Source organism: Mauremys mutica, chromosome 13 (assembly GCF_020497125.1).
Source record: "Mauremys mutica isolate MM-2020 ecotype Southern chromosome 13, ASM2049712v1, whole genome shotgun sequence".
In the NCBI taxonomy this organism is placed as follows: Eukaryota; Metazoa; Chordata; order Testudines; family Geoemydidae; genus Mauremys; species Mauremys mutica.
This window is the reverse complement of record NC_059084.1, coordinates 51,799,333-51,824,799: the sequence shown is the minus strand read 5'-3', so window position 1 is coordinate 51,824,799 and position 25,467 is coordinate 51,799,333. Positions and strand designations below refer to the sequence as shown.

The 25,467-nt window shown below is 49.5% G+C and overlaps 1 pseudogene and 1 gene segment (V, D, J or C); both read left to right on the top strand.

The window, feature by feature from the left end:
* Positions 1–1,122: 1,122 nt before the first annotated feature.
* On the top strand, positions 1,123–12,826 carry LOC123347672. The segment is given in 4 exon segments: positions 1,123–1,168; positions 1,267–1,577; positions 3,889–3,947; positions 12,538–12,826. Coding segments are annotated over 4 exon segments (705 nt in total).
* A 4,482-nt stretch (positions 12,827–17,308) lies between these two features.
* LOC123347671 lies at positions 17,309–20,335 on the top strand (annotated as a pseudogene).
* The last annotated feature ends 5,132 nt before the right edge of the window (positions 20,336–25,467 follow it).

Here is a 25,467-nt window from a genome sequence, read left to right as displayed (position 1 = left end):
TAACTTATTTTCCTTCCTTCAGCCCTTTTCTGCAGAAGTTAGGCCGCTGACTAAGAGGGGCAAGGTGCAGGGGGCTATTTAACACGAGAGCTGGGAAGGAGCCAGACCTGGAGTATCACAACATACAACGTGGGGAGAGCTAACAAGGCGGACTGCTCCATTCCGGCAGAGCTGCCCTCCCTACATATTTACAGACTCAGCTGTGAAGTGATGCGTTCTGCTCCCATTCAGTCAAAGGCAAAACGCCCATTGGCTCAGTGGCACTGGGATTCCGTCCCCAGTGATGGAAAAACGTGTCAGAGTCGTGACAGAGGCACAAGCGGGCAGAATTGTGTTTGCGTGGGGAAAAGGAACGATTTCAAGATCTGCCATTTGTTCTGTGTGTCTGTCTGTGAGATATATGGAGAGAGTAAAAAGGGAACGTTTAAAGTGATAGAGAGAGAGGGAGAAATCCGCGGGGGGGGAGAGCACTAGAGGAATCTCACGGACTTTCCCTACTCACCTAGGCGAATCCTCCCTTGTTCTCTCTAGGATAGATTAACCCACTGGGCAGATACGTCAATACAAGGCTTGTAAACCACTCAATTCCTCAGTACTGGGTCGAAGAGATGTAAGTGGCTCAGAGATCTGCCCATGGGGCCTCTGAACAGTGTAGGGAATTTAACCCATAACGTCATAATGGACAATACGTTTTTAACTGTGAGAGTAATTAACCATTGAAACAATTTATCACGGGTGGTGGCGGATTCTCCATCACTGACCATTTTTAGATCAACGTTGGAAGAGTTTGTTGTTGTTTTTTTCCCTAAAAAATCTGCTCTGGGAATGTTTGCAGGAAGATCTGTGTTCTGTGTTATACAAGAGGCCAGACTAGCTGCTCGCAATGGTCCCTTTGGGACTTAGAATCTATGAAACCCACTGAGTGAAACTCAAGGAAACATAAATCATTTGGGTTTGGCGTGTTCATGTCTCTGTTAGAGCATTCCATGCAAATTACTCCCTTACATTTCCTCTTTAAAGCCAGCGATTCCCCAGACCCTGCAGCTCTGGGGTTCCTGTCCGCAGCCCCTGTGTCTGCCCAGATCTGCCAAACCCCACGAGAACTCTCTCCACACTAGGAACATGGCACTGTGGTTATTTTTCCTTCTCATTGAAACAGCTTCCACAGGTGCACTGATTTCCTGAGGACACTGGGGACCCCAACGTTTGTTACAATCTCACTAGGAACCAGGGTCTCTAGGAATCTCATTGTGTCTTTATTTTCAGGTGCTTTTTCACAGGTTCAGCTGGTGGAGTCCGGAGGGGGTGTGAAGAAACCCGGAGACTCTCTCCGCCTCTCCTGCAAAGCCTCCGGCTTCACCTTCAGCAGCTACTGGATGCAATGGGTCAGAGAGGCCCCTGGACAGGGACTGGAGTGGATCGGGGAAATACACCCAACTTCAACTACCATCAACTACGCCCAGCCCTTCAAGGGACGCTTCACCATCTCCAGGGACAACCCCAACAATCTGCTGTATCTGCAAATGGCCGGCCTGAAGCCCGAGGACACCGCCCGCTATTACTGTGCGAGACACGCAGTGAGCAGAAAGCTAGTGCGGTCCGGACAAAAACTGATTTGGAAGCCGGTGTAATCTTCGCAATGACCTGCACGAGTCAGTAGTGTCCTAGTCAGTTACTTAAAGGACGAGGATTATAGGGTTTCTTCTTCAGCTTCTCATTAGCCCTAAACATCTTTGCAGGTAGCAGCGCAGCGTCACCATCCATTGCTGCCCACGTGCTCTGCCTCCTGGTCTGACCGACTCTCACAATATTTCCCTGTCGGTATCCGAGCATCTCTTTGACTTCTACGGTGTCACCAGCAGCTTAGTCTTTTTCATTGCAACGAATCCTGCACCCTGAATTCCCATCCCAGACTCCTTCCGACTTCTTCATGTGTCTGGAATCATTACACCTCACACCGGACATCTTCCGAAGAACTCTCACCTCTGCTTCTTTTACTGCAGCTGCTTCTAGACCACACAGAAGTGCTGTTTGCAGGCTGGTTAGATGCATTTTCACCGTAGTTCCACATTTAATCTTTATCGCGCATGTGGATGGCACATATTACTGGTGAGTAATTTTGTATGAATCAGTAAAATCAGACAACTCTTCTTGTTTGGGGTGCATGGAGGCAGAGGACAGGAAATTTACTCCATTCACAGAGCAAGTTTCTGGCTCTTTTAAGGAGCGGGATATGCAAATAGGGGTGAGATTTTCTATTTAAATAGTTTTCCCCGGCTGCACCCGGAGAGACAATCCGCAGCCCCCTGGGTCTGTGCAGACAGCAGCCAATCCCCCTGAGAACTTTCCCCTCCAAAACCAGAGAAGATGAGACTTTGGCTGCATTTAGTGCTCATCGTTGAGACTTTGGAAGGTTTTCTCTCCTCTCCCAGGTGTAGGTACAAGTGCTGGCAAGCCACGCTGTCGCTGCATTGAACCATTCAATAGTACAGAACAGACATTCTGTTATGCTAGCTTTAGTCACTCAGGACAATGGCCCGGTGAGGCAAGCCAGCCTTAACCAATCAGAATGAAGTAAACAGGTGTATCAATCATGTAGTAGTGAATAACCTGTATGTATGAGAGAAGTGAATAAAAGCAAGAGTCCGGGACTTTCCTGGGACGCCTCACTGCAGCTCTGTCTCGTCTCTGTTTCCCGATACAACATCTGGTGACCCCGACGTGATCCAGACACAGGACCCCCGACTCATCGGCTGGCTTAGCCTTGGTGCACCACAGCGCAACGCGCTCCCTCATGAGTAATGGGGGGGGATTTATCCATTGAGCAAAAAGATCATGCAAAAGAGTTATTGAAGCTTATCAAACAGGACGGGTGTACTGCAGTATCGTTACGGCACTTGGAGGAATTGCTCCGAGTGATTGAGTATAAGTGCCCATGGTACTCGAACCGAGGCTCCCTAGATCACTCCGATTGGATAAAGATCGGAGAGGCATTGTTTAGGGAACCTCGAGCCGAGATCCAACATATTCTGTTGTGGCAGCACTGTTCAGCTGCGGTGGGGAGATTAAGAAAAGAGGCGTCCCCCTCCGCACCTCCCTTGCTCTCGGTAGAGGCACCTCCCGCCTATCCCCGAGTGCTCCCACCAGCCCCTTTTTTAGCACCAAAAACTTCTACACCAGTGGTGGACACCCTGGGGCAGAAGTCCCTTCATCAGGGTGCTGTCTGTGCCGCCCTTGCAGCGGCGCGGGCGAGCGGGCAGGACCCCTTATTGGAAGAATGGGAGGGAGAAATCCCTTTGATGTTTCCCCTGTCTTATGACCCTCCCAATGAGGCAGGTGAGGTGGTAGCTCGGCACTCCACCCTCCCGTACTCAGATGCTGCAGGGATCTGGCTGCTGTGGAAGGCTTGTAATGACAGCTACCTCCACCTAGCAGCCTGTAAAGAGGAGAAAATAGCTCTAAAAGAAAAACTATCCCAATTGGAAAAAGGGGTAAAAAATTGGAAAGTAATGGCTCATTGGGAAAAAGAGGCTTGGGACCCCCGAAAAACATGGAAAGAAAATATGTGAAACAACCATTGTAAGCTGCTCTTTTAGGAATTAAGGGTTATAGTGCTTAATATTTATCAGGGTTTTTTTTGTTTTTTTTTTGTGGTTGGTTGTTGTTCACAACTGTTGGAAAAATGTAAAAACAAACAAAACAAAAAAACTGCATCAAAATTTTCAAGCCTCTGCTGCAAAAGCAGAGAAATAAAAATGTATGTAGTACTCAAACCCAGTTAGATGCCCTTAAGGTTGGGTACAGAGAGTTAAAACAGCACTCTCACATCTTACAACAGCAGTAACATCAAAAAAAAACAAACAACATTTGAGACCCCAGAAGGGGCAGGTTTTTGGGACCCCTCTGGAGAGTGGAAAGGGGACTATTTGGGTAGATTCCTCCTCCCAGGGCCACAATGCCATTGCAACAGTAACAACAGTGCCTGCTTCTGCCTCAGACCTCCAGGCCATGGCAAAGTGGCTGGGGATTTTAAAGTAAAATTTTTTTTTTTGCACCACTTAATTAGCATTTGTGCAGCCCCAAGTACCAAACACACTGTGGCAGAGACTAAGCAGAGTCTGCCATGTGAAAGCACTGTGCTAATTTATTTTTAAGCTTTTATCTTTCAGGCTCTAAAACCAAAACATCAGGAGAGCTGGTACCAGCTGAAGAGTTATAAAATACCATGGTTATAGTGTCGCGACAAAGTCTGTGTTCAGTGTTCTGTGTTGCATGTTCTCTGTTGCATGTTCTGTGTCTGTCTCTAGTGGTGTCCTGTGCTAGCATTGGGTCCAATACTACACTAGACAGAGCAAATGTCTTTTCCTCTCTCTACTTCCCCCATGTCCATCCAACTTATCAATCACCACTTGTGTCCAAAAGACTTTGGTCCCCAGTGCATCAGGTTTATTTTTGTTAGGTTTTCCACACTTTTCTCTATACACTCTGGTTCTACTTCCCCAAGTCCTAAAGGGTAGTTCTTGGGTTCCCATAACCTGTAAGACCTTGGCCCATAATTGCAGGGCCCCATCTTTCAGGTCCTCAAAAACCTCTTAAGTACAACTGTTAAAAATAGGAAATTCTGCAACATTTTAGCAAATAAATGTTAGTTTAAGTCCAAATCAGCTTAATCTTGCATGACAACTGTGGTCCTCCTACAAAATCTTATTTCTTGTGTGTGCTTAAGAACCTCAGAAACTTTTATTGTTTGATGGCTATTGCAGCATCAAACTTGGACCTCATCTTATGTGTCAATGTACCCAATTATTGTAATGGTTATGGTTTTATTGTACTCCCAATTATTATAACTATAATTGTTTGAATTTGTGTTTAGGTTATATCTGGTCTTTAGTCAATTGTAATGGTTTTAGTTATATTCACCTGGTTATAATTGTTTGGTTTGTTTACAATAGATCACCTGTGCCCTACCATAACAACAACTACTGTAATGATCATAGATCAAGGGGCAGAGTGTTAGCAGTCCCCAGTAGATAAATGTAAATGCAATGTCAGTACTGTTTTTACTAAACAAATAACAACTTATTACTGGTATAATATATTCTTTGGATGGTCCCCAACCACTACTGGCATCCTACCAGTAATGCTACATCCCTTGATAGTTGTCTTAGTATTAAATTGTATTTGTATTATTGAAATGTTTAGCATGTGCTTTTGGCACAACCCATGTTGCCTCACAGTACCTTCTTTTAAACAGGTTACATAGAAAGTGACACTAACGAGTATATGTATATCGTAGTGTCAAAAGGGGGATTATGTAGGGATATTAAAGAAGGTTTATATTAAACATGGTTTATATAAAAATAATTTATTAATTTATTGTTAATTAATACTTTATAACTTAAGGTTTATGTTAGAAGTAAATTTGTGATTCCCAACATTTAGCCTCTAACTTGCAAGCCACCAGCTGTGTCTGTGTGAACCCTGCTCAAAGAAATACTTTGTATAAAACTTGTTAAACATTAATTATCTCTAAGTAAGCCAAAACAGTAGCTGTTATAGTGTATAGATAGAGACCCCCACCCTCTGTAAGTTTTCATCTCACTTTATCTTTGCTTGTTAAAAGACAGGGAGTCTCACATAAATTGGTAACACCCCAAAAGGTAAAGAGACAGTGAAATAGATGTGATTAAGATAGAGAATGTATGTGAATGAATGCCTAGTTTAAACAATGAATGAATGGTTAGGGAGTCACCAGCCTGAAGAATTCAGTGTTGGCTGACAACATGGAGCCAGCCACCTGCTGATTGATTTAGCAACAGCAAAATGAAGCAACTCTCATGAACTGACATAGGGAAAAATCCCTATAAAACTGGACTCTAAAGAATAAGGACTTTGAGTCTATGGTTCTGCTGCCAGCCTCCAAGAGCATCAGATGCATCTGACACAGACTCGGCTCCATCCTCATGACCAAGATACCTGGCCAGTAACTTGGCATGAGCAACATCTAGGCTGGTAACTATAACATCTATACAGAACCTGAATGAATGATTGTGTGAATGAATATATGTGCGTGTGCAGGTTATACAGGAACCTTTACCTTTCATACCTTAAAGGACCCCCCTTTTGGCATGACGCAGCAATTACCCCTTAACTTTTGCTATTTGCTCTCACCAACCCCGCTGCCAGATGTGCTTACAGTATTTACGGACGGAAGTCCACACCGTGGGGTTCTCTCTTGGCGTGACCCATCTACTACTCACTGGTGTTCTCTGTTTACCCTACCCCAAAGCTCCACCCAGCGTGCTGAGCTGGCTGCAGTAATTTTAGCCTTTAATCGTTTTTCTATGCAACCGTTTAATATTATCACTGACAGTTTATATGTAGCCAATGTTGTTTCAAATATTAGTGGTAGCTATGTATCACCAGCGCTAGATAAAAATTTGCTAGCTTTGTTTTTAGCATTGCAACATCTCATTCATTCCCGTACCGATCAGTTTTTTATTGCTCATATTCGAAGCCACCAATCTTTCCCTGGCATGTTGACAGAAGGCAATGCCCAGGCGGATGCCCAACTCAGGGCATTCCCTTGTACTCCTATAGAAAGTCATGCCCTACATCATCAAAATGCCAAGGCATTGGCTAAACAATTTCAAATCCCTCTCTCTAATGCTCGAGGTATTGTTCAACAATGTCCTCAATGAACCCTTAACCCACAGGGTCCTCCCATAGGGGTAAATCCCCGTGGTCTCGGAGCCAATCAACTTTGGCAGATGGATGTTACCCTTTTTCCCCCCTTCTCCCCTTGGAAATACCTGCACGTTGTCGTCGACACGTTTTCTGGTTACACTTGGGTAACTGCCCAAAAAGGGGAGGCTACCAAACATGTTTGTAATCACTTGATTCGCAGTTTTGCGGTAATGGGCAGCCCCGCTGAGTTGAAAACCGACAATGGCCCTGCTTACTGTTCCTCCGCCATGGCCGCATTTTGTGCCCGGTGGGGCATTCTCCACAAATTCGGCATTCCTTATAATTCCCGGGGTCAGGCCATTGTTAAAAGGGCTAACCGCACCCTAAAGGAGGCCCTTACTAAACAAAAACAAAAAGGAGGAGTGCCCCTATCCTTGCCAGATAAGGAAGAATGGCTGGCTCGTGTCTTGTTTACACTGAATCATTTGAATTTAACTTTGTTTAATAATCAGTTTTTATCTAGAGCCCAGCGCCATTATAGACAGACCGAGCCCCTTCCGGCGCCGAAGGTGATATATCGCAAGTTGCCAGGACCAGAGTGGAGCCTGCCTGTGCCACTCATCACCTGGGGCCGGGGCTACGCAGCAGTGTCAACTGAAACCGGCCCTGTGTGGGTTCCCGCTCGCTTTGTGAAGCCGTGGAGAGATGGCCTGGCATCAGGGGCTAAAGAATCCCATTCCGGATTTCAGTCTAACCCTGACGGATAGGGTGGACAAGATTGACAAGGCCCGAAAGCGTGGCACACCTAACACTGCCATAACTTGGGGGCAGGTCAAAGCTTTATCACGGCAGGCTGAACATGTATTAGAGCAAACTAAGGCGGATAAGACTACAGAAAATTACTTTCTTGCGCTAGTAGCCAGCTTAAATGCTAATTCTCTTTGTTGGATTATGTACATTTGTGTGACCGTTCTGTGTTTGCCGCAAGGTGTTGCAACCCCTCTCCCTTCCACCAATGTGTGGGAGACATTTATTCTGCCATGGGGTATTGCAAAATCGAGCGGCTATAGATTTACTTATGCTGCATCATTATGGATGTGAAAAGGTTAATGATATGTGTTGCTTTAATATTTCTGATCATCATCATTCAGTTGAAAATCAACTCAAGATAATTAAAAATTTAACAGATCAAATCAGATACAATCCAGACCCCTTCTCGGGATGGTGGGATTGGCTCTCCTCATGGCTTCCTAACACTGGGTGGTTGCATCAGCTTGTCACCTTTGGAGGACTCACTGTACTCTTACTTGTGCTATTTTGCTGCGGCATTCAGTGTGTCCCCTCATTTGTTTCTCTCTTCATTAAGGGCTGTCCGTGGACTAACCCAGGGCCCCCTCGTAAGTATTAGTCATGTTAACAAAACAAAAAAGGGTGAGATGTAGGTACAAGTGCTGGCAAGCCACGCTGTCGCTGCATTGAACCATTCAATAGTACAGAACAGACATTCTGTTATGCTAGCTTTAGTCACTCAGGACAATGGCCCGGTGAGGCAAGCCAGCCTTAACCAATCAGAATGAAGTAAACAGGTGTATCAATCATGTAGTAGTGAATAACCTATATGTATGAGAGAAGTGAATAAAAGCAAGAGTCCGGGACTTTCCTGGGACGCCTCACTGCAGCTCTGTCTCGTCTCTGTTTCCCGATACAACACCCAGGCGTTGCAGGGACAGGGGATGGGTTAGCTCAGGGGGTTGAGCTTTGGCCTCACCCAGGGTTGTCAGTTCAATCCTTGAGGGGGCCACTTAGGGATGTGGGAGAAAAATCTGTCTGGGGATTGGTCCTGCTTTGAGCAGAGGGTTGGACTAGATGATCTCCTGAGGTCCCTTCCAACCCTGATGCTCTATGATTCTGTCTGGTAGCTCCTGAAGCCATTTCTAAGCCTCTCTTTAGTCCCAGTTGTCCAGTCACAGCATCAGCTGGAGGAGTCCAGAGGGGATGAGAAAAAGACCAGAGACTCTCTCTGCCTCTCCTGCAAAGTCTCTGGCTTCACCTTCACTGAATATAATAGAAACTGGACCCGTCGGACCCTGGGAAGGGAGTGGGATGGGTCGCTTATAGAAGCGGGGATGAGGATAGGTGTTGTACGTCATTCAGTGAGAGGCCGATTCACCATCTCCAGGGAAGGAAAGAAAGAAAGGGGTTAGTCTCTAAGGTGCCACAAAGACTCCTCTTTGTTTTAGCTGATACAGACTAGCACAGCTACCCCTCTGAAACCCATCTCCAGGGGCCATCCCATCCCAACTACCTGCTCTATCTGCGGATGACCAGCCCTAGAGCCGAGGGCACCGCCCGGTATCTCTGTATGGGGGAGAGGCGGAGCACATAGAGTGATTGATCCCATGGGATATTCCAGCTGAATATGTAGATTACACTAGAACTGCGTGTCTCTGTCCTGTCCCGGTGTGGGATTACTGGGGAGCCAATACAAAGCCAATAGTATTCTTTACCAAGGGGTCTAAGGGAGTTAGGCACCCGCCAATCAGTCAGAGTAGCACAGATTTCTCCTCTGCTAGCCTTGGGAAAGCCCGGCGTGAGGGAATAGCTAGATGCTTGAAAGAGAAAGGGGTTTGTGTCTCTTATAAGGGGCAGGATATGCAAATAAGGGGCCATATTCCTGTTTAAATGTGTCTCTATCTCTGCCCAGGCTGCACCTGGGGAGACAATCCACAGCCTGCAAACGGAGACACAGCTGATGATGTACTCAGTGGGAAGCTTTCCACTAACTTGCAATGGGCTTTCCATCAGGGGCCAGAAGAATGTAACAGGCTTTTCTTATACTGTACTAGACAATTTTGCTTGGCTTAATCAGGTCATCAAACCAGCAGTTTTCTCAGGGGAAGGAATGTTGACTAATAGCTGCATTGAGAAAAGGTCCAAGGCCGCTTGAAGGCAATGGAAGGACTCATTCCATTCATGTCAGTGACTTTGGATCATACCCAGAGTAACAGATTTTCCCCTCTTAGATCCACATATGGGAGCAATCTGTCACAGCAAAACTGTCCTGCATAATACTCACCAGCAACTACACTCCACACAACAGAAACACTAACCAACCCCTGCAACAAACCCCGTTGCCAACTCTGTCCACATATCTATTCAAGGGACACCATCATAGGATCCAACCACATCAGCCACACCATCAGGGGCTCATTCACCTGCACATCTACCAATGTGATATACGCCATCACGGGCCAGCAATGCCCCTGTGCCATGTACATTGGTCAAACCAGACAGTCTCTATGCAAAAGAATAAATGGACACAAATCAGACACCAAGAACTGTAACATTCTAAAACCAGTAGGAGAGCACTTCAATCTCCCTGCACACTCAGTAACAGATTTAAAAGTGGCCATTCTTCAACAAAAAAACTTCAAAAACAGACTTCAATGAGAAACTGCAGAACTGGAATTAATCTGCAAAGTTGGCACCATCAAATTAGGCCTGAATAAAGACTGGGAATGGCTGGGTCACTACAGAAAATAGTTTTCCCTCTGTTGATACTCACCCCTTCTCATCAACTGTTGGGAATGGGCCACATCCACCCTAACTGAATTGATCTCCTTAGCACTGACCCCACTCTTGGTAAGGCAAGTCCCACCTTTTCATGTACTGTGTGTTTATACCCACTACTGTATGTTCCACTCCATGCATCTGATGAAGTGGATTTTAGTCTATGAAATCTTATGCCCAAATAAATGTGTTAGTCTCTAAGGTGCCACAAGGACTCCTCGTTGTTTTTACTGATACAGACTAACACGGCTGCCCCTCTGAAACCTCTTCTCAGCATTTCCTGTAATCTCAGCATTTCCTAGGGCAGAGGTGGGCAAACTATGGCCCGTGGGGCACATCCAGCCTGCAGGATCTTCCTGCCCATCCCTTGAGCTCCTGGCTGGCGAGGCTAGCCCCCAGCCCCTCCCCTGCTGTTCCCCCACCCCGCAGCCTCAGCTTGCTGTGTTGCCAGCACTCTGGGCGGTGGGGCTGCAATCTCCTGCTGGACAGTGCAGCTGCAAGAGCCGCCAGCCTGCTCCGGTGCTCTAGACTGCGCGGCGGCGTGTCTGGCTCCAGCCAGGCAGTGCAGCTGCCTTTCCTGGTTCTCTGAGCAGTATGGTAAGAGGGAGCGGGGGTCCCTGGGGGAAGTCAGGGGACATGGAGCAGGGGGTGGTTGGATAGCATGGGAGTTCCAGGGAGCCTGTCGGGGACAGCGGTGTGGATAGGGGTGGGGCAGTAGGGATGGGAAGTGGGAAGGGGCAGGGGCCAGGCTGTTTGGGGAGGCACAGCCTTACCTACCCGGCCCTCCGTACGATTTCAGAACCCCGATGTGACCCTCAGGCCAAAAGGTTTGCCCATCCCTGTCCAAGGGGGTAGGTGAGGCACCTCCCCGCTCAGCACGCTGGCTTTTGCAGCTCCCATTATCAAGTCACCTCTACAACATGCATGTTACCTCCAGGGCAGGCAAAATTCCCAGATCTGACAGTTGGCCACCTGAGGCCAGGGCAATAGAGTTTGAACTGATGACCAGAGTGGCTAGAACAGGCTTTGTGGGACGCTTCTGGAGGCCAGTCAGAGCGCATTAGGTGTCCTTGGCTACACTTACATGTTATACCGCAATAAAGCCTCCTAGAGCGCCATGGTGCTCCAGCAGGAGTGGATCAAACGTTATTCCTCTCGCTGAGGTGGAGAACCAGGAGCGCTCCAGCCATGGAGTCAGAGTGCGCTACATGCCTTGCCAGTGTGGACGGGGAGTGAGGGTCAGCGCTCTAGGTGGCTTTATTGCACTATAACGTGCAAGTGTAGCCAAGGCCTAAGACTCTTTCCTTACGCTAGACATTTCTTGCCCAAGTTAATCATGGCACCCAACCAGCTGCTGTGTCAGGAATATCCATCCGTCGCTGCATCAGGGAACGGCCCAAGGCCAATGAAGGTAATTGATGGACCCGTTCCATTCATTCCCGTGATCTTTGCATCACACCCACAGTAACAGATTGTTTTATCTCTTAGATACACACATGTCCCCCCCTCCCTCAGACACCCTCATATCTGAGCACCTCCTACTTTCTATCTCATCTATCCTCCCTGCACCCCACAGAGGGAGGAAAGTCCCATTATCCCCATTTCACAGCCGGAGAACTGAGGTACAGCAATGGGAGTTGGGTGCCTGGGGGGCTTTGGAAAATCCCACTAGACTCTAGAGCCTTAAATAAGTGACTTGTTGCTTCGGGTGACACAGGACGTCTGGGCTAGAGCAGCGAAAGGAGCCTCGGCATTCAAAGCCCCAGGTGGGTGCCCTGCCCCCTGAACGATCCTTCCTCGCTTCCTCGTGCCACTTTCTGAACCCACAGGCAGGTACATTGAGCTCTTGAAGTGAGGAAGTTTTCTGGGTCCCAAGGAGGGGGATATGCAAATGCAGGACAGGAACCTGTTTAAATCTCTCTCTCTCTCTTCCCCGGTTGCAACCCGGGAGTCTGTCCCGAGCACCCTGGGTCTGTGCAGACACCAGCCAACACCCCCCGCCCCCGAGAACTTTCCCCTCCGACCTCCGGGAAAATGAGACTTTGGCTAACGTTAATTCTCCTTGCTGCGGCGTTGGAAGGTATTTTCTCACCGATCAATGTATTGAAGCGCGAGGGTGACGCTGCGATTTATAACATCGCTTCACTCTGGGTCTCACACCTTTCCCGGAACATGTGCTTCATGTGGCTGATTCTTCTCCCGTTCACTTACATTCGCTGCTTGAATCCGCTGCTGATTTTTATCGTATTTACTATTTGCCTCTTTTCCCTTCTCCCCCAGGGGCCCGCTCCCAGGTGGCTCTGACCCAGTCGGGGCCAGCGCTGAAGAAGCCCGGAGAGTCCCATGCGCTGCAATGTGCCACCAGCGGGTTCGCTCTGAGCAGCACCTGGATGAGCTGGGTCAGACAGGAGCCGGGAAGGGGCTGGAGTGGCTGGTTGAGTATTATGATGAGTCAGAAAACCAGCACTACGCCTCTTCCAGCCAGGGCCAATTCAGAGCCTCCAAGGACAGCACCAGCTTCTACCTGCACGTGAGCAGCCCGAGAGCGGAGGACACCGCCGTGTGTTAGTGCGCCAGAGACGCGCACAGTGCGGGGAAGCCAGTCCCGGCTCAGACAAAAACCTTCCTGGCAGCCGCAGAGGAAGTTCTCCGCCTGGGGGCGCTAATGAGTCCCAGACAGGAAGGAACCGCGTGATGGGAGCATCGGAGAGAAAGGGTCAGGGTAGAAATGCAGGTCCCCGGATTATAGGTATTTCCAGGCCAGCAGCATTTCTAAATGCACCTTATTCATCCTTCACTCTGGAATTGCTCTGTACGTCAGACACGGCCATGCAAAGAGTTCCTCTCACTCCCTTTTCTGTTGCAAACACGCCCAAAAGAAAACAGAAACACAGAGAGAGAAAGAGAGATCAATGCGCACATAAACACCCTAACACAGACACCGCGTGAATATACACACAAATAAACACAGTTACAAACCCAAATATAGATACCAACATATATGAACGCATAAACACTGTCACACAAACACACACACACACGCACACACATACACACACTTAGTTCTTCAAGCCCCCATACAAACACCTATACACATCAACACACACACACAGTCACACAAGAACCCACACATACAAGTCTCCACACCTTCAAGCACTCACAGATATATATATGTGTGTATAGGTGTTTGTATGGGGGCTTATATAAATATATATAAACACACGCAAATGCACAGAGAGAGAGAGAGAGAGAGAGAGAGAGAGAGAGAGAGAGAGAGGGAGGGGGAGGGAGGGAGAGCTCTCAGACAAGTTCTGGGAGTGTTTAAGGTGAAAATAATGGAATGAAAAGACTTAGCCAAATTCTGCTCTCACTGAAACTGGCCCAATAAAGAATCGGTGCCCTGAAGTAAATTCCAGTTTTATCCTGAGTATCTGAGAACAGAATCTGACCTTGCACGGAGTGGGAACCATCCAAGCAGTTTACAGAGATGATGTCCTGCCCTCATCTACCCTTTACTGTGCTGTGCTGTGCCCGGAGCCCTGCGGTGAGTCACTCAGATCACTGGCAGCAGGAGTGTGTGTCTCTTACAAAGCGGGGACATGCAAATGAGGGAGACAGTTTCCTGTTTAAATCTGTGCCTCTCTCTGCCCAGGCTGCACCCGGAGACACAATCCGCAGCCCCTGGGTCTGTGCAGTGACCAGCCAGTCCCTGAGAATTTTCCCCTCCAGCACCAGGGAAAATGGGATTTTTTCTCCTTGTAATTTTCGCTGTAGCAGCTTTGGAAGGTATTTTCTTCCTCTGAAAAACTGGCAGAGTGAGAAGAATATTGCGTTACCGCTGTTTTTATATCGATATTAATGGCCTGTCTTTATTCCCAGGTGTCCGGTCCCAGGCGCTGGTGGAGTCTGGAGGGGATGTGAAAAAGCCCGGAGACTCTCTCCGCCTCTCCTGCAAAGGCTCCGGCTTCACCTTCAGCAGCTACGATATGAGCTGGGTCCGGCTGGCTCCCGGGAAGGGGCTGGAGTGGGTTTCACGCATTTACACTGATGGGAGCCAACAGTTTTACGCAGACTCAGTGAAAGGCCGATTCACCATCTCCAGAGACAACCCCAACAACCTGCTGTATCTGCAACTGACCGGCCTGAAGCCCGAGGACACCGCCCGGTATCACTGTGCGGGAGACACAGTGAGGGGAAGCCGGGCTGAGCTCAGACAAAAACCTCCCCCTGCAATGATCAGAGAAGGGGTTTGGTGTTGGGGGCGCCCGAGGCCTGTGAGTGACAATGAGATCAGTTCTGGGAAAGGGCCGAGCAGCAGCAAACCCTTTTATTGTTATTATTGTTCCTCTTCTTTGCTTTTACACAAGGTGAAGGAATTTATACAAGTTCCCGCAAAGCGCAGAACATTCTTAGTTGGGTCCCTGCCTCTTTCTTTCCTCTCCAGGGACAAATTCTGAGCCCACCCCCAATCTGCCAGGGAGTCACAGATCCATAGACATAAAGGCCAGAACGGAGCAGGATGAGAAGCTAGTCTGAGCTCCTGCATAACACAGGCCACAGAGCCTCAACCTGGTTCATTCCGGTTCCCTCTAGGACCCTCTTCACTTCACCGTGCTGGGATACATTCATGGAGGTTAAGTCCATTAATGGCTATTAGCCGGGACGGTAAGGAATGGTGTCCCTAGCCCAGGGTTTCTCAAACAGGGGTCACCACTTGTGTAGGGAAAGCCCCTGGCCGGCCGGGCTGGTGTGTTTACCTGTCCAGTCCACAGGTCTGGCCCATCACTGCGGATCGCTGCTCCGGGTCAATGGGAGCTGCTGCATGCGGCATGGGCTGTGCAGTGATCCGTGGCCAGGGGGAGCCGCTATCAGCCAGACCTGTGGATAGGGCAGGTAAACACACCAGCCCAGCCGGCCGCCGGGGGCTTTCCCTACACAAGAGACGACCCCTTTGAGAAACCCTGCACTAGCCTCTGTTTGTCAGAGGTGGAGATGGATGGCAGGAGAGAGATCGCTGTTAGGTTACCTGTTAGGTTCACTCCCTCTGGGGCACCTGGCATTGGCCATTGTCAGTAGACAGGATACTGGGCTGGGTGGACCTTTGGTCTGACCCAGTCTGTCTGTTCTTATGTTGTTATGATTCCGCTTAGAGTCACCACTGTCAGTGACACATTCCCACAGCAGGGCCCTGATCGCTCAGCTTTTGGCACTAGAACCCACCAACTTTCTTTGTGTGTTTGTTTTGTTTTCGGTTATTTGTCTAGTTAGTAGAATAATTTTTCACCTGCGGTGGCTTTTCTTGCCCAAAGAGCATTTTCCTAGGAGAAAAAAAATCCTGGGTTAAACGAACAAATAAATAAATAAAGAATCCCTCCAAAATATTCATTTTCTGCTTTTAATAATAATACAAAAAGGGGAGAGAGAAAGAGCGGGAGGCTTCAGCGTCCGCGTCTCCCGTCCACCACCAGGGGGCAGCAACGGTGCAAAGAGCAAACAGCCCAGCCTGGGGGACAGGACGGAAAAGGGGCCCTGGAGGTTGGAAAACATCATTTTTTACCTCTGTACCTACACAAATCGCTCGTTTGCACATAGGATCTGCAGGTGCCATTTGACTCCGCCTCGCTCCGGGTTCAACTTCAGTGCTGAGTCCGGTCAGCTCCTGGGTAGCGGCTGGAGCGCAGGGCCGGCTCTAGTTTTTTTGTCTCCTCAAGAAAAAAAAATTGCCCCCCCCCCTTTTTTCGGTGGCTTTTACACGTGTTTGCACAGCCCCTGACTTGCGGTGTTTTCCACTCTGCTCAGCAACGGCTGCTGATGGCTCTGTGACCTCATTCCAAGGGCATCGCTTGGACTCAAAAGAAAGACGGGGCTTGTATTCGCTACATGGTCTATTGGGGGCAACTTGTCTTGTTAAAGGGGAATCGCTTTTGCATTTGCTCTTCTTTCAGCTCATGCCCCTCCAACTTCACTTCCCACCCAGACTGGAAGCGAGATCAGAGAGTTTTACTCCTTAGTCTAAAACCCACCAGTGTTTCTTTCCCTGCTTCTCTCTCTTTTCGGTAAAAGGCTCCTGGTGTCTTTCTCTTTCACCTTCATTGGAAGCAGCAAAGAATCCTGTGGCACCTTATAGACTAACAGACGTTTTGCAGCATGAGCTTTCCTGGGTGAATACCCACTTCTTCGGATGCAAGCAGATTCTTCCCATCACCACCCTCTTACAGTGACCTGCTCCTGTAGCGAATGCCTCACATGTCTAGGGTTGGGAAATATCCCACAGATCAAAAGGGAAGAGTGTGTGTGGGGATGGAGGGGGTGGGGGGAGGGATTAGGACAACAGGGTCTGAGGGAGCCACTCAGTCTGTCCCAGAGCCATGAAAAAACCTCACCCGGACAGTTCAGCTCCCAAATCCCTCTCTCCTCTTCCCCAGCACTAGCGGGGTTTGCATCCAAGCAGCTGTGAATTACACTCACTGCTGGGGATGTTTTTCTGTTTGTTGTTTTACCGCAGCCAGACAATAATCCGCACGAGTTACTGGAGGCTCCTTTGCTAGCAGGGCTGCACTTAAAGGCGTTTGGGTTTGGGAACCCCCCTCCCCCCCTTTGCGGCTCTGATCGCTCTGCAAAAGGCCAGAGGAAAGCAGCGGCCGATCCTCAGCCGGTGTGAATTGACATTGACTTCAGCGCTGACCATTCCCACCAGCTGAGGAGCTGCCCCCAAAGGTGTTTCTCAGCTACACCAGCACGTGTGACACGATCCCGGGACTATCTCCACCACCCGAGGCCCGGATCCTGCTCTCATGAGAGAGAAGTCAGCACAGATCCCTGTCGATCCCTGCAGGACACTGTCGGATTGTGACAAGGGCAGCACCTGCCCGTCTCTCCGGGCTGCTTGGGAGAGGGGCTGTGTTCAGGGGGGGAGCACGCGTGGGTCCCTGGGTGCAAGCCAGCGCCAGGCAGCAGCTCGGGAAAGCGCTTGGTTCTCAGACAAGCAACGAACACGTGGGAGGAGTTAGCCTGGCCCTGACTCGCCTCGTTGTTCCCAGAGTAGCGCGGAATGAGCCCGGGATGGCGTCTGGTGTCGCCTTTGTTAGGAGTGTGTTTGAGTCTGACAGGTACGTTCAGATGAGTTTTTGCTTCTCCCAAAGCCGCTGGGTGGAAGCAGCGGGGTGCTGCAGAAATACGGAGAGAGGAGATCGCCTCTCCTGGAAAAGTGTCCGTACGCCCTGTCCCTCTGACCAGTCCTTTAGAGTCAGGTCTTCTTTTGTCACTGCTCTGTCAGACCAGGCGCCTTTGGCTGGGGCAGCCTGCTGCGGCCGTACAGAGCGACTGGGGGAACTGGGCTCCAGCGGTGATGGTGGGGCGGAAATGGGGCTGGCTGCATCAGCCTGACCCCCTGTATACGCTGCCTATTTGTACGGACAGGTCCCCCTAGGTTTCCCTAGGAGCGCCCGGTCTGGAATCTCTCTCTCCATGCAGACACACGAGTGTGAAATAGCCTGAGCTCTGTGTCAGCCTTGCCAAGGGCCAGTCCACGTTCGCTTAGAGGACAGGGTCGATGCACGTGGGATCCAGCTGTCAGGCTGAACTTCACTCTGGAGATCCACAAACCAGCTGTTTGATCGCTCCCCTCACGTGCCTCACTGCGTTCTGACATTATAAACCATCGCGGTTACAAGACAGCCCAGTGAAGGGACCCTGCATTGGCTGACACGTCTGTGCTAGCACCTCTGTGCTCTCCTCTTCCCAGATGTGCTGGCCCCTCGCACACCCCTGAAATTCAGGACTGAGGGCTTCTGAGCTTGATGCAAACTGGTTAGCTTGGAAACGGTCCCGATTTCCATTTAAACCCTACATAGATTCGAGCCCAGAGAGGCAAACCTGATTGGAAACAGTGGGGTCTGCGCTCAGAGAGGGTCTTCATTTCAGCTCCATTGGGATGTTGAGAGTGGCCCTGCAAACCCTTCCTAGCCTAGTAATCCTTGCCCCACAAATTGTTCCCCCGGAGCCAGTGCGGTCAGTCCCATTAGTAGGGATGGCAAAATCTTAAAGAGAACTAGACCCTGCTGCAGACGTTTGTCTGGTCCAGCCCCAGGCTCTGTTCCCAGCTCCTTCTAGCTTTCCATGTTCCCAGATTCTCTTTTCTAGTGGGCAATTGTACAGTAAACCCCGTGAATCTCAAGTAAGCCCACAGGCCGAACTCTTTTCCTTGCAACCCCCGAAAGCCTCAACTCCTGGAAGGCCGGAATGCCACCCCTGGAAATGTGCCCCCCCCCCAAGCACATGCTTGCTTTGCTGGTGCCTAGAGCCGGTCCTGCACTTATCCTCATAACACAAGAATTAGGAGTCACTCAGTGAAATTAATAGACAGCAGTCTTAAAGGAAACAAAATGAAGTGTTTCTTCACTCAAAGCACAGTCAACCTGTGAAATTCTTTGTCTGCCAGAGGATGTTGTGAAGGCCAAGACTATAACAGGGTTCAAAATAGAATTAGATACATGTATAGAGGATAGGCCCATCAAAAGCTATTAGCCAGGATGGGCAGAGATGGTGTCTCAAGCCTTAGTTAAGCAGAAGCTGGGAATGGGAGACAAGGGATGGATCAACTCTATGATTACTTGTCCTGTTCATTGCCTCTGGAGCACCTGGCATTGGCCACTGTCTGAAGACAGGACACTGGGCTAGATGGTCCCTTGGTATGACCCAGTATAGTGGTTCTTATGTTCTCCATTCATTTATCTTATTCTTTTAAAATCGAATTTTAGTTTTGGCCTTCACATCATCCCATGGCAATGAGTTCCACAGGTTAACTGTGTCTCCTGTGAAGAAACACTTCCTTAGGTTTGTTTTTAAACTGATGACTGTTAATTTCATTGGGAGACTCTAGTAAGAGAGAAAGAAAGAAAGAAAGAAAGAAAGAAAGAAAGAAAGAAAGAAAGAAAGAAAGAAAGAAAGAAGGGGACAGATCACACAGCATTTGCTAATAGCTGGTTCATTTCCCTGCCCGGTTACACGGCTCTGAGAGAGTCACAGAGCTAAAGAGCTGGGGCGGTTTCAGCTCCTTTTCAAGGGTGATGTTGGAGTGTCTGATCTTTACGCAAATCTCCCAGTCACTGTCCCCGTTGAAGAGCAGCTCCTGGGTTCTCCCGAGACCCGCCTGCCCAGGGGCTGAAGTGAATTTCATTCTTTGTCCTTTTTTCTCACCTTTTAAAGAAGATGGAGAAGGTTTTGTCGCTCCTGGTGTTACTCGCCATCTCGCCCTCTAAGTCAGGAGGAGAATTTCGGGGGAAATGACCAAACCCCGAGGAAGAGAGGTCAGGATTTAACTGTAACGTGTCCTGTCTTTGCAGGTGCCTGGTCCCAAATCCAGCTGGTCCAGTCCGGGCCCAGCGTGGTGAAGCCCAGAGAGCCCCTCTCACTGACCTGCACCGTGTCTGGTTACTCCATTTCTTCTGGCTCCGACTGGGCTTGGATCCGGCAGGCTCCTGGGAAAGGCTTAGAATATATGGGGTATATATAGGGACCTAGCCAGGCAGGGCTGGCTTTAGGCCTTTTCCACCAATTCCCCTGAATCGGGCCCCGCACCCAGTGAGAATCCCTTCCCTGGCTAGAGGCGCCTTTTTATTTTTTACTCACCTGGTGGCGCTCCGGACCTTCAGCAGCACTTCGTCGGCGGGTCCTTCACTCACTCCGGGCCTTCAGCAGCACTTCGGCGGCGGGTCCTTCACTCGCTCCGGGCCTTCAGCAGCACTTCGGCGGTGGGTCCTTCAGTGCCGCCAAAGACCCGGGGTGAGTGAAGGACCCACCGCCGAAGTGGAACCGAAGACTTGGAGCACCGCCCGGTGAGTACAAGCCCCATGTGTTTTTGACGTGTTTTTTTTTAAGTCATCCTTGCTGGGACCCCGTTGAAACTGTTCGAATTGGGCCCCGCACTTCCTAAAGCCGGCCCTGTAGCCAGGGCACCAATTACACCCTGGCTTTCCAGAGCCGAATCACCATCGCTGCAGACACCTCCAAGAACCAGTTCTCCCTGCAGCTCCGCTCGCTGACAGCTGCAGACACCAGCACCTATTACTGCGCCTGAGACACAGTGACACGGAGCAGAGCTGGACCCCAACAAAAAGGGGAAGTGGTTTCTATACACACATTCAGGGCATTTCCCATTCAGAGAGACACAGACAGGAATAGAGAAGCAGAGAGAATCCAAGATTTCATAAAGTTCACAAAAGGAAACGATACCCTGATATTGCAGAACAGCAGTGAAACCAGGGGTGCTGGAACAATGTTTATAGTGGGGGGTGTAGACATCCATTGAACCAGACTGTTAACCCTGTATATCAGGAATCCACTTCAAGCCAGGGGGTGCGACAGCACCCCCAGCACTGTTAGATCCAGCTCCTTTGAATGCAACAATGTCCCTTTTCATGGCAGGCAGGGCCGGCTCTAGGCACCAGCAAAACAAGTGGGTGCTTGGGTCAGCACATTTGCAGGGGCGGCATTTGGGCTTTTTTTTAACTCACTTCCTCCCCTCTCACAACCCTGCAGAAGCAGAGCCATGGAGCAGCTGGGGATCCAGCATGGGAGCTGAGAACCCATGGGACCCTGTAGTTCCTTGGTTAGCTCTCTCCCTATAAAGCCAACCCTGGAGCAGGGAAAGAACTACATTTCCCAGCAATCCCTTGGCAGCTATCAACAGGAAAGGGAGGGGTAGGGAGTGAGGTACCTGAGCCATGCTGCAGCTTGCTGTGAATGGAAAGGGGTGGCACTGTGAACGGGGAAACAAGTGTGCCCAAGGAGTAGAAGGCTCTGCCCCAGATATCCTCTTCAGAAGACATCTCCAGAGTGGATTAGGGATACTGGTGTGATCTCACCTAGCACCCACCCCCCTAACAGGGGCCGCTCTAGGTATTCTGCAGCCCCAAAGGCAGGCTGCCTTTGGTGGCTTGCCTGCAGAGGGTCCGCTGGTCCCGCAGCTTCGGGAGGTCCACCAAAGCTGCGGGGCCAGCAGACCCTCCACAGGCAAGCCACCGAAGGCACCCTGCCTGCCGCCCTCGCGGCGACCGGCAGAGAGCCCCACAAGGCTTGCCACCTCAAGCACGCACTTGGCTTGCTGGGGCCTGGAGCTGCCCCTGACCCCAAAGAAGAATTGGGTGGACTAAATGCACAGTGCCTGTCTCTATCTGAAGCCTAGCAAGGGACGTACCTGGATCCCACTAGAATTTAAAATGAAAAGTAAGGGAGGGGAGGCTCTGGACCTGGGCAGCTTTAGATACAGTACCAGGCACGTAGGAGGATTTCCACCTCTGAGCCATGGAAGCAGAAACTGACTTTTCCTTTCCAGATCTAGCTAATATTCAGAATGGGAATCTAGCACCTGCCTTCCAGATTTGAACACCTCTCAATTCAGGAGTGCTCAAGCTCAGTTTGGGCAGCTGTTACTTCATTTCTCCCAAATCAAATATGCTGATCCACTGTAACTTGCTGTAGAAAAAGTAGGATAAAAATGAGCAAGAAATGCTTCCCAGTGGTTTTTAGGACTGGAATTGCTATTTTCAACAGCCATTGCCTTTTGCTTGATTGTTTGTTTGTTTAAAAGGAAGACAGTGATATTACATTGGCAAATTCCCCATAGAAAGAAAGAGTGGAACAAAAGAATAATAAAGGAACCTCAACTTTTCCTCCTTTATGGAGGACAGTCATAATATGCATCCAGATATCCTCCAATCACACAAGCTGAAAATTGTTCCACTTTACTGCAGCTCTGTAACCATATGGGAACCAATCCTGTCTGTGTTCTGTGCACATCTAAAATTCCTGCTGAATGACCCAGCCCTGGGAGCGAGTTACCAGTGACCCAGGACTGGGGCAGCAGGGGTGTGCGGGGGGGGGGGGGAGAGCCTAAGCCTGGGATGGGGGCCGCCAAAAATTCTTTCTTGGGGCAGCAAAAAACCTAGAGCCAACCCTGCTTAGGTAAAGGGGAAGGTGCAAATGCGGCTACTCAAACCCTGAAGCTCTGGCACTGAGAAGCCGCAGCCCTGTGAGTTCAAGCAGTAAAGCAGATATTTACCCTTTCCCCAAATATACAAACCAGGGGTCACCAGATGAAATTAATAGGGGTCCGAAAGTCTAATGAGGATGCCAGCGCCCTGTGCCCGGCGCTGCACAGACACACAGGCCGGGACAGTCTAACTCCCGCACCCGGAGCCCTAGGGCGAGTCACTCAGATCACTGGCAGCAGGAGTGTGTGTCTCTTATAAAGCGGGGACATGCAAATGAGCGAGACAGTTTCCTGTTTAAATCTGTGTCTCCCTCTGCCCAGGCTACACCTGGAGACACAATCCGCAGCCATTGGGTCTGTGCAGTGACCAGCCAGTCCCTGAGAACTTTCCCCTTCAGCACCCGGGAAAATGGGATTTTTGCTCCTTTTAGTTTTCTCTTTAGCAGCTTTGGAAGGTATTTTCCTCCTCAGAATAACGGGCAGAGCTAGAACAATAGATGCTATTATCGCTGTTTATATATCAATATTTATAACCTGTCTTTATTCCAAGGGGTCCGGTCCCAGGTGCAGCTGGTGGAGTCTGGAGGGGATGTGAAAAAGCCCGGAGACTCTCTCCGCCTCTCCTGCAAAGCCTCCGGGTTCACCTTCAGCAGCTACGGGATGAGCTGGGTACGACAGGCTCCTGGCAAAGGACTAGAATGGGTCGCTTATCTCAACAGCGCTGGGGGTAATATACAATACCTTGATTCAGTGAAAGGCCGATTCACCATCTCCAGGGATGATCCCAAGAGTGAGCTGTATCTGCAAATGACCGGCCTGAAGCCCGAGGACACCGCCCGCTATTACTGTGCGAGACACTGTGACACGAAACCGGTTTGTGATCATACAAAAACCCAGGCTGCGGAATCGCCCTTCTCCCGGCAGCCGCGCGGGGGCAGCAGTGACACACACACCGCTCCGGGCTGGGACAGGAGACCCGGCACCCGGGTGAATGTAACACAAACCTCCCGGCAGTTTTAACCCTTCCGTTCCCGGACAATGTGTCTCCCCTTCCTGCCCAGAGCCCCGCTGGGTGCAGAGATCCCTCGCTTCATCTGTGAACCCCAATCCGGAGTGAGTCCTGTTCTGAGTCGCTCTCCCCTCGCTGACCTGGCACGTTGGCTCCCCCGGGGCCCGTCTCGGTGTCAGACTCACAGGACAGCGTCTGTCAGTGTAAACGCGACAAGCGTATTGGGGTTCGCATCAGATCCAACGGATGGAGCGAATTGTTCCTGGGGCCAAATCCTCCGCTGGTGTAAAGTCACCGCAGCTGCTTCCGCTAGACTCGAGTTACTCCGGATTTACACGAACTGGGGATCTGGATGTAACCTGCCTTTATGAGTCACAACTGAGAACACGAAATACAGGACAAACTGCTGAGAAACAGGGCAAATGCACCCCTAAGACTGGTAGTTATTACCCCATAAGAGATACCAAGCCAGCGACAAAAGTAAACTGCTGTTTCACCACACAGGCTAACAAAGCGAGAAAAGCAGTTTCCTTGGGTTTTCCAGTCCTTGTATCACCAAAAGACCAACTAGACTTAAAGATGAGCGGCTCTTTAAAAACACTGTAATCAAATCAATTCCAGATAACGTCACACCCCCCAACTCAAAACTGATGCAGGAAGGGGTGTCCCAGAGCTTGCTGGATGCATCACTGGCTATTCCCATTCTTGGTTCTGTTACTATCCAATAGTAGAAGCGTTAGTGTGTAACGGAAATGACTTATCAAAATCATGTTTGACTAAAACAGGATGTTTCTTTGTAAGGTTCGTTATGGAAGTAACAAGGTTATTGGATTTCTCTAAAAACCAAGGGAAAACTTGGTTAGAACAATAGTGGGTTGGATCTGCTCTTGCAGCATAATTCCTGTATGTCTCAAGTGATCTTGCCATAAGCTAATTAAAATAGCTAATTTATTTATACAAGTTCTGGCAAATGTTTGGAACCCAATTAATATCAAGTCAATGTAGCTATTGTTATATCAAATAAATTGCAGATCTAGTTGTGTAGATACACAACTAGTATCATACACAAGGGAGGGAGACAGTGGAAGCATTTATCACGAGACTGAGCCTGACCCGTGTAGGAAGTTGGGAATCATGGGTAGATTATTGTATTCAGAAGCGGGATCAAACTGGAGATGTGGGTACGGAGGATGGAATATTGGGGATGCCTTATCTTAATGTGTGGGGCTCATTGTGGATTTAGCCAACGGGTTCTTATGGGCAAATAGTGAAGAGGCAGCAGAAACTTCCACGCCTTCCATTAATGCTGTACGTCGGTGTGCGGCTGTAAAGGCCCCGGAAGGAGGGCAAGAAGAAGAAGGGGGCCCATGAGTGGAAAAGTTTCCCAGGGATGGGTTGAAAATAAATTAGAATGTGGAAAAATTGACACTGAAGTTTTAATCCGAAGACCTGTCCGCCCTCCACAGCGCCAGTAGAATTATCCTTTAGAAGCAGAGGAAGGGATAAATTCTACCATTAAAAGCTTGTTAGAACAGGGTGTTATTGTGGAAATGGCTAGTACTAATAATGCCCCGACATGGCCTGTACCAAAAGGGTATGGGAAGACCTGGAAAATGACAGTGGATTTTAGAGCATTAAACGCTGTAACCCCCTGCCTCTGCCCCGGGAGTGGCCAAGTACCAAGAGGTAGTTGCTGCAGTAGCAGCAGGAGCACAGTGGTTCTCAGTAACAGACTTAGGGTACGTCTACACTACGAAATTAGTTCAATTTAATAGAAGTTGAGTTTTAGAAATCGATCTGATACAGTTGATTGTGTGTGTCCCCACTAAGCGTATTAATTCGGCGGTGTGCGTCCACAGTACTGAGGCTAGTGTTGACTTCCGAAGCATTGCACTGTGGGTAGTTATCCCACAGTCCCCGCAGTCTCTGTCCCCCATTGGAATTCTGGGTTGCCCTCCCAATGCCTGATGGGGCAAAAACATTATTGGGGGTGGTTCTGGGTACATGTCATCAGTCCCCCCCCCTTTCTGTGAAAGCTACGGGAAAAAATCGTTTCTCACCTTTTTTCCTGGGTTACCCGTGCAGATGACATACCATGGTAAGCATGAAACCTGCTCAGCTCACTGTCACCGTACGTCTCCTGGGTGCTGCTGGCAGACACGCTACTGCACTGCAACACAGCAGCAGCTCCTTGTCCTTGCAATTTAGC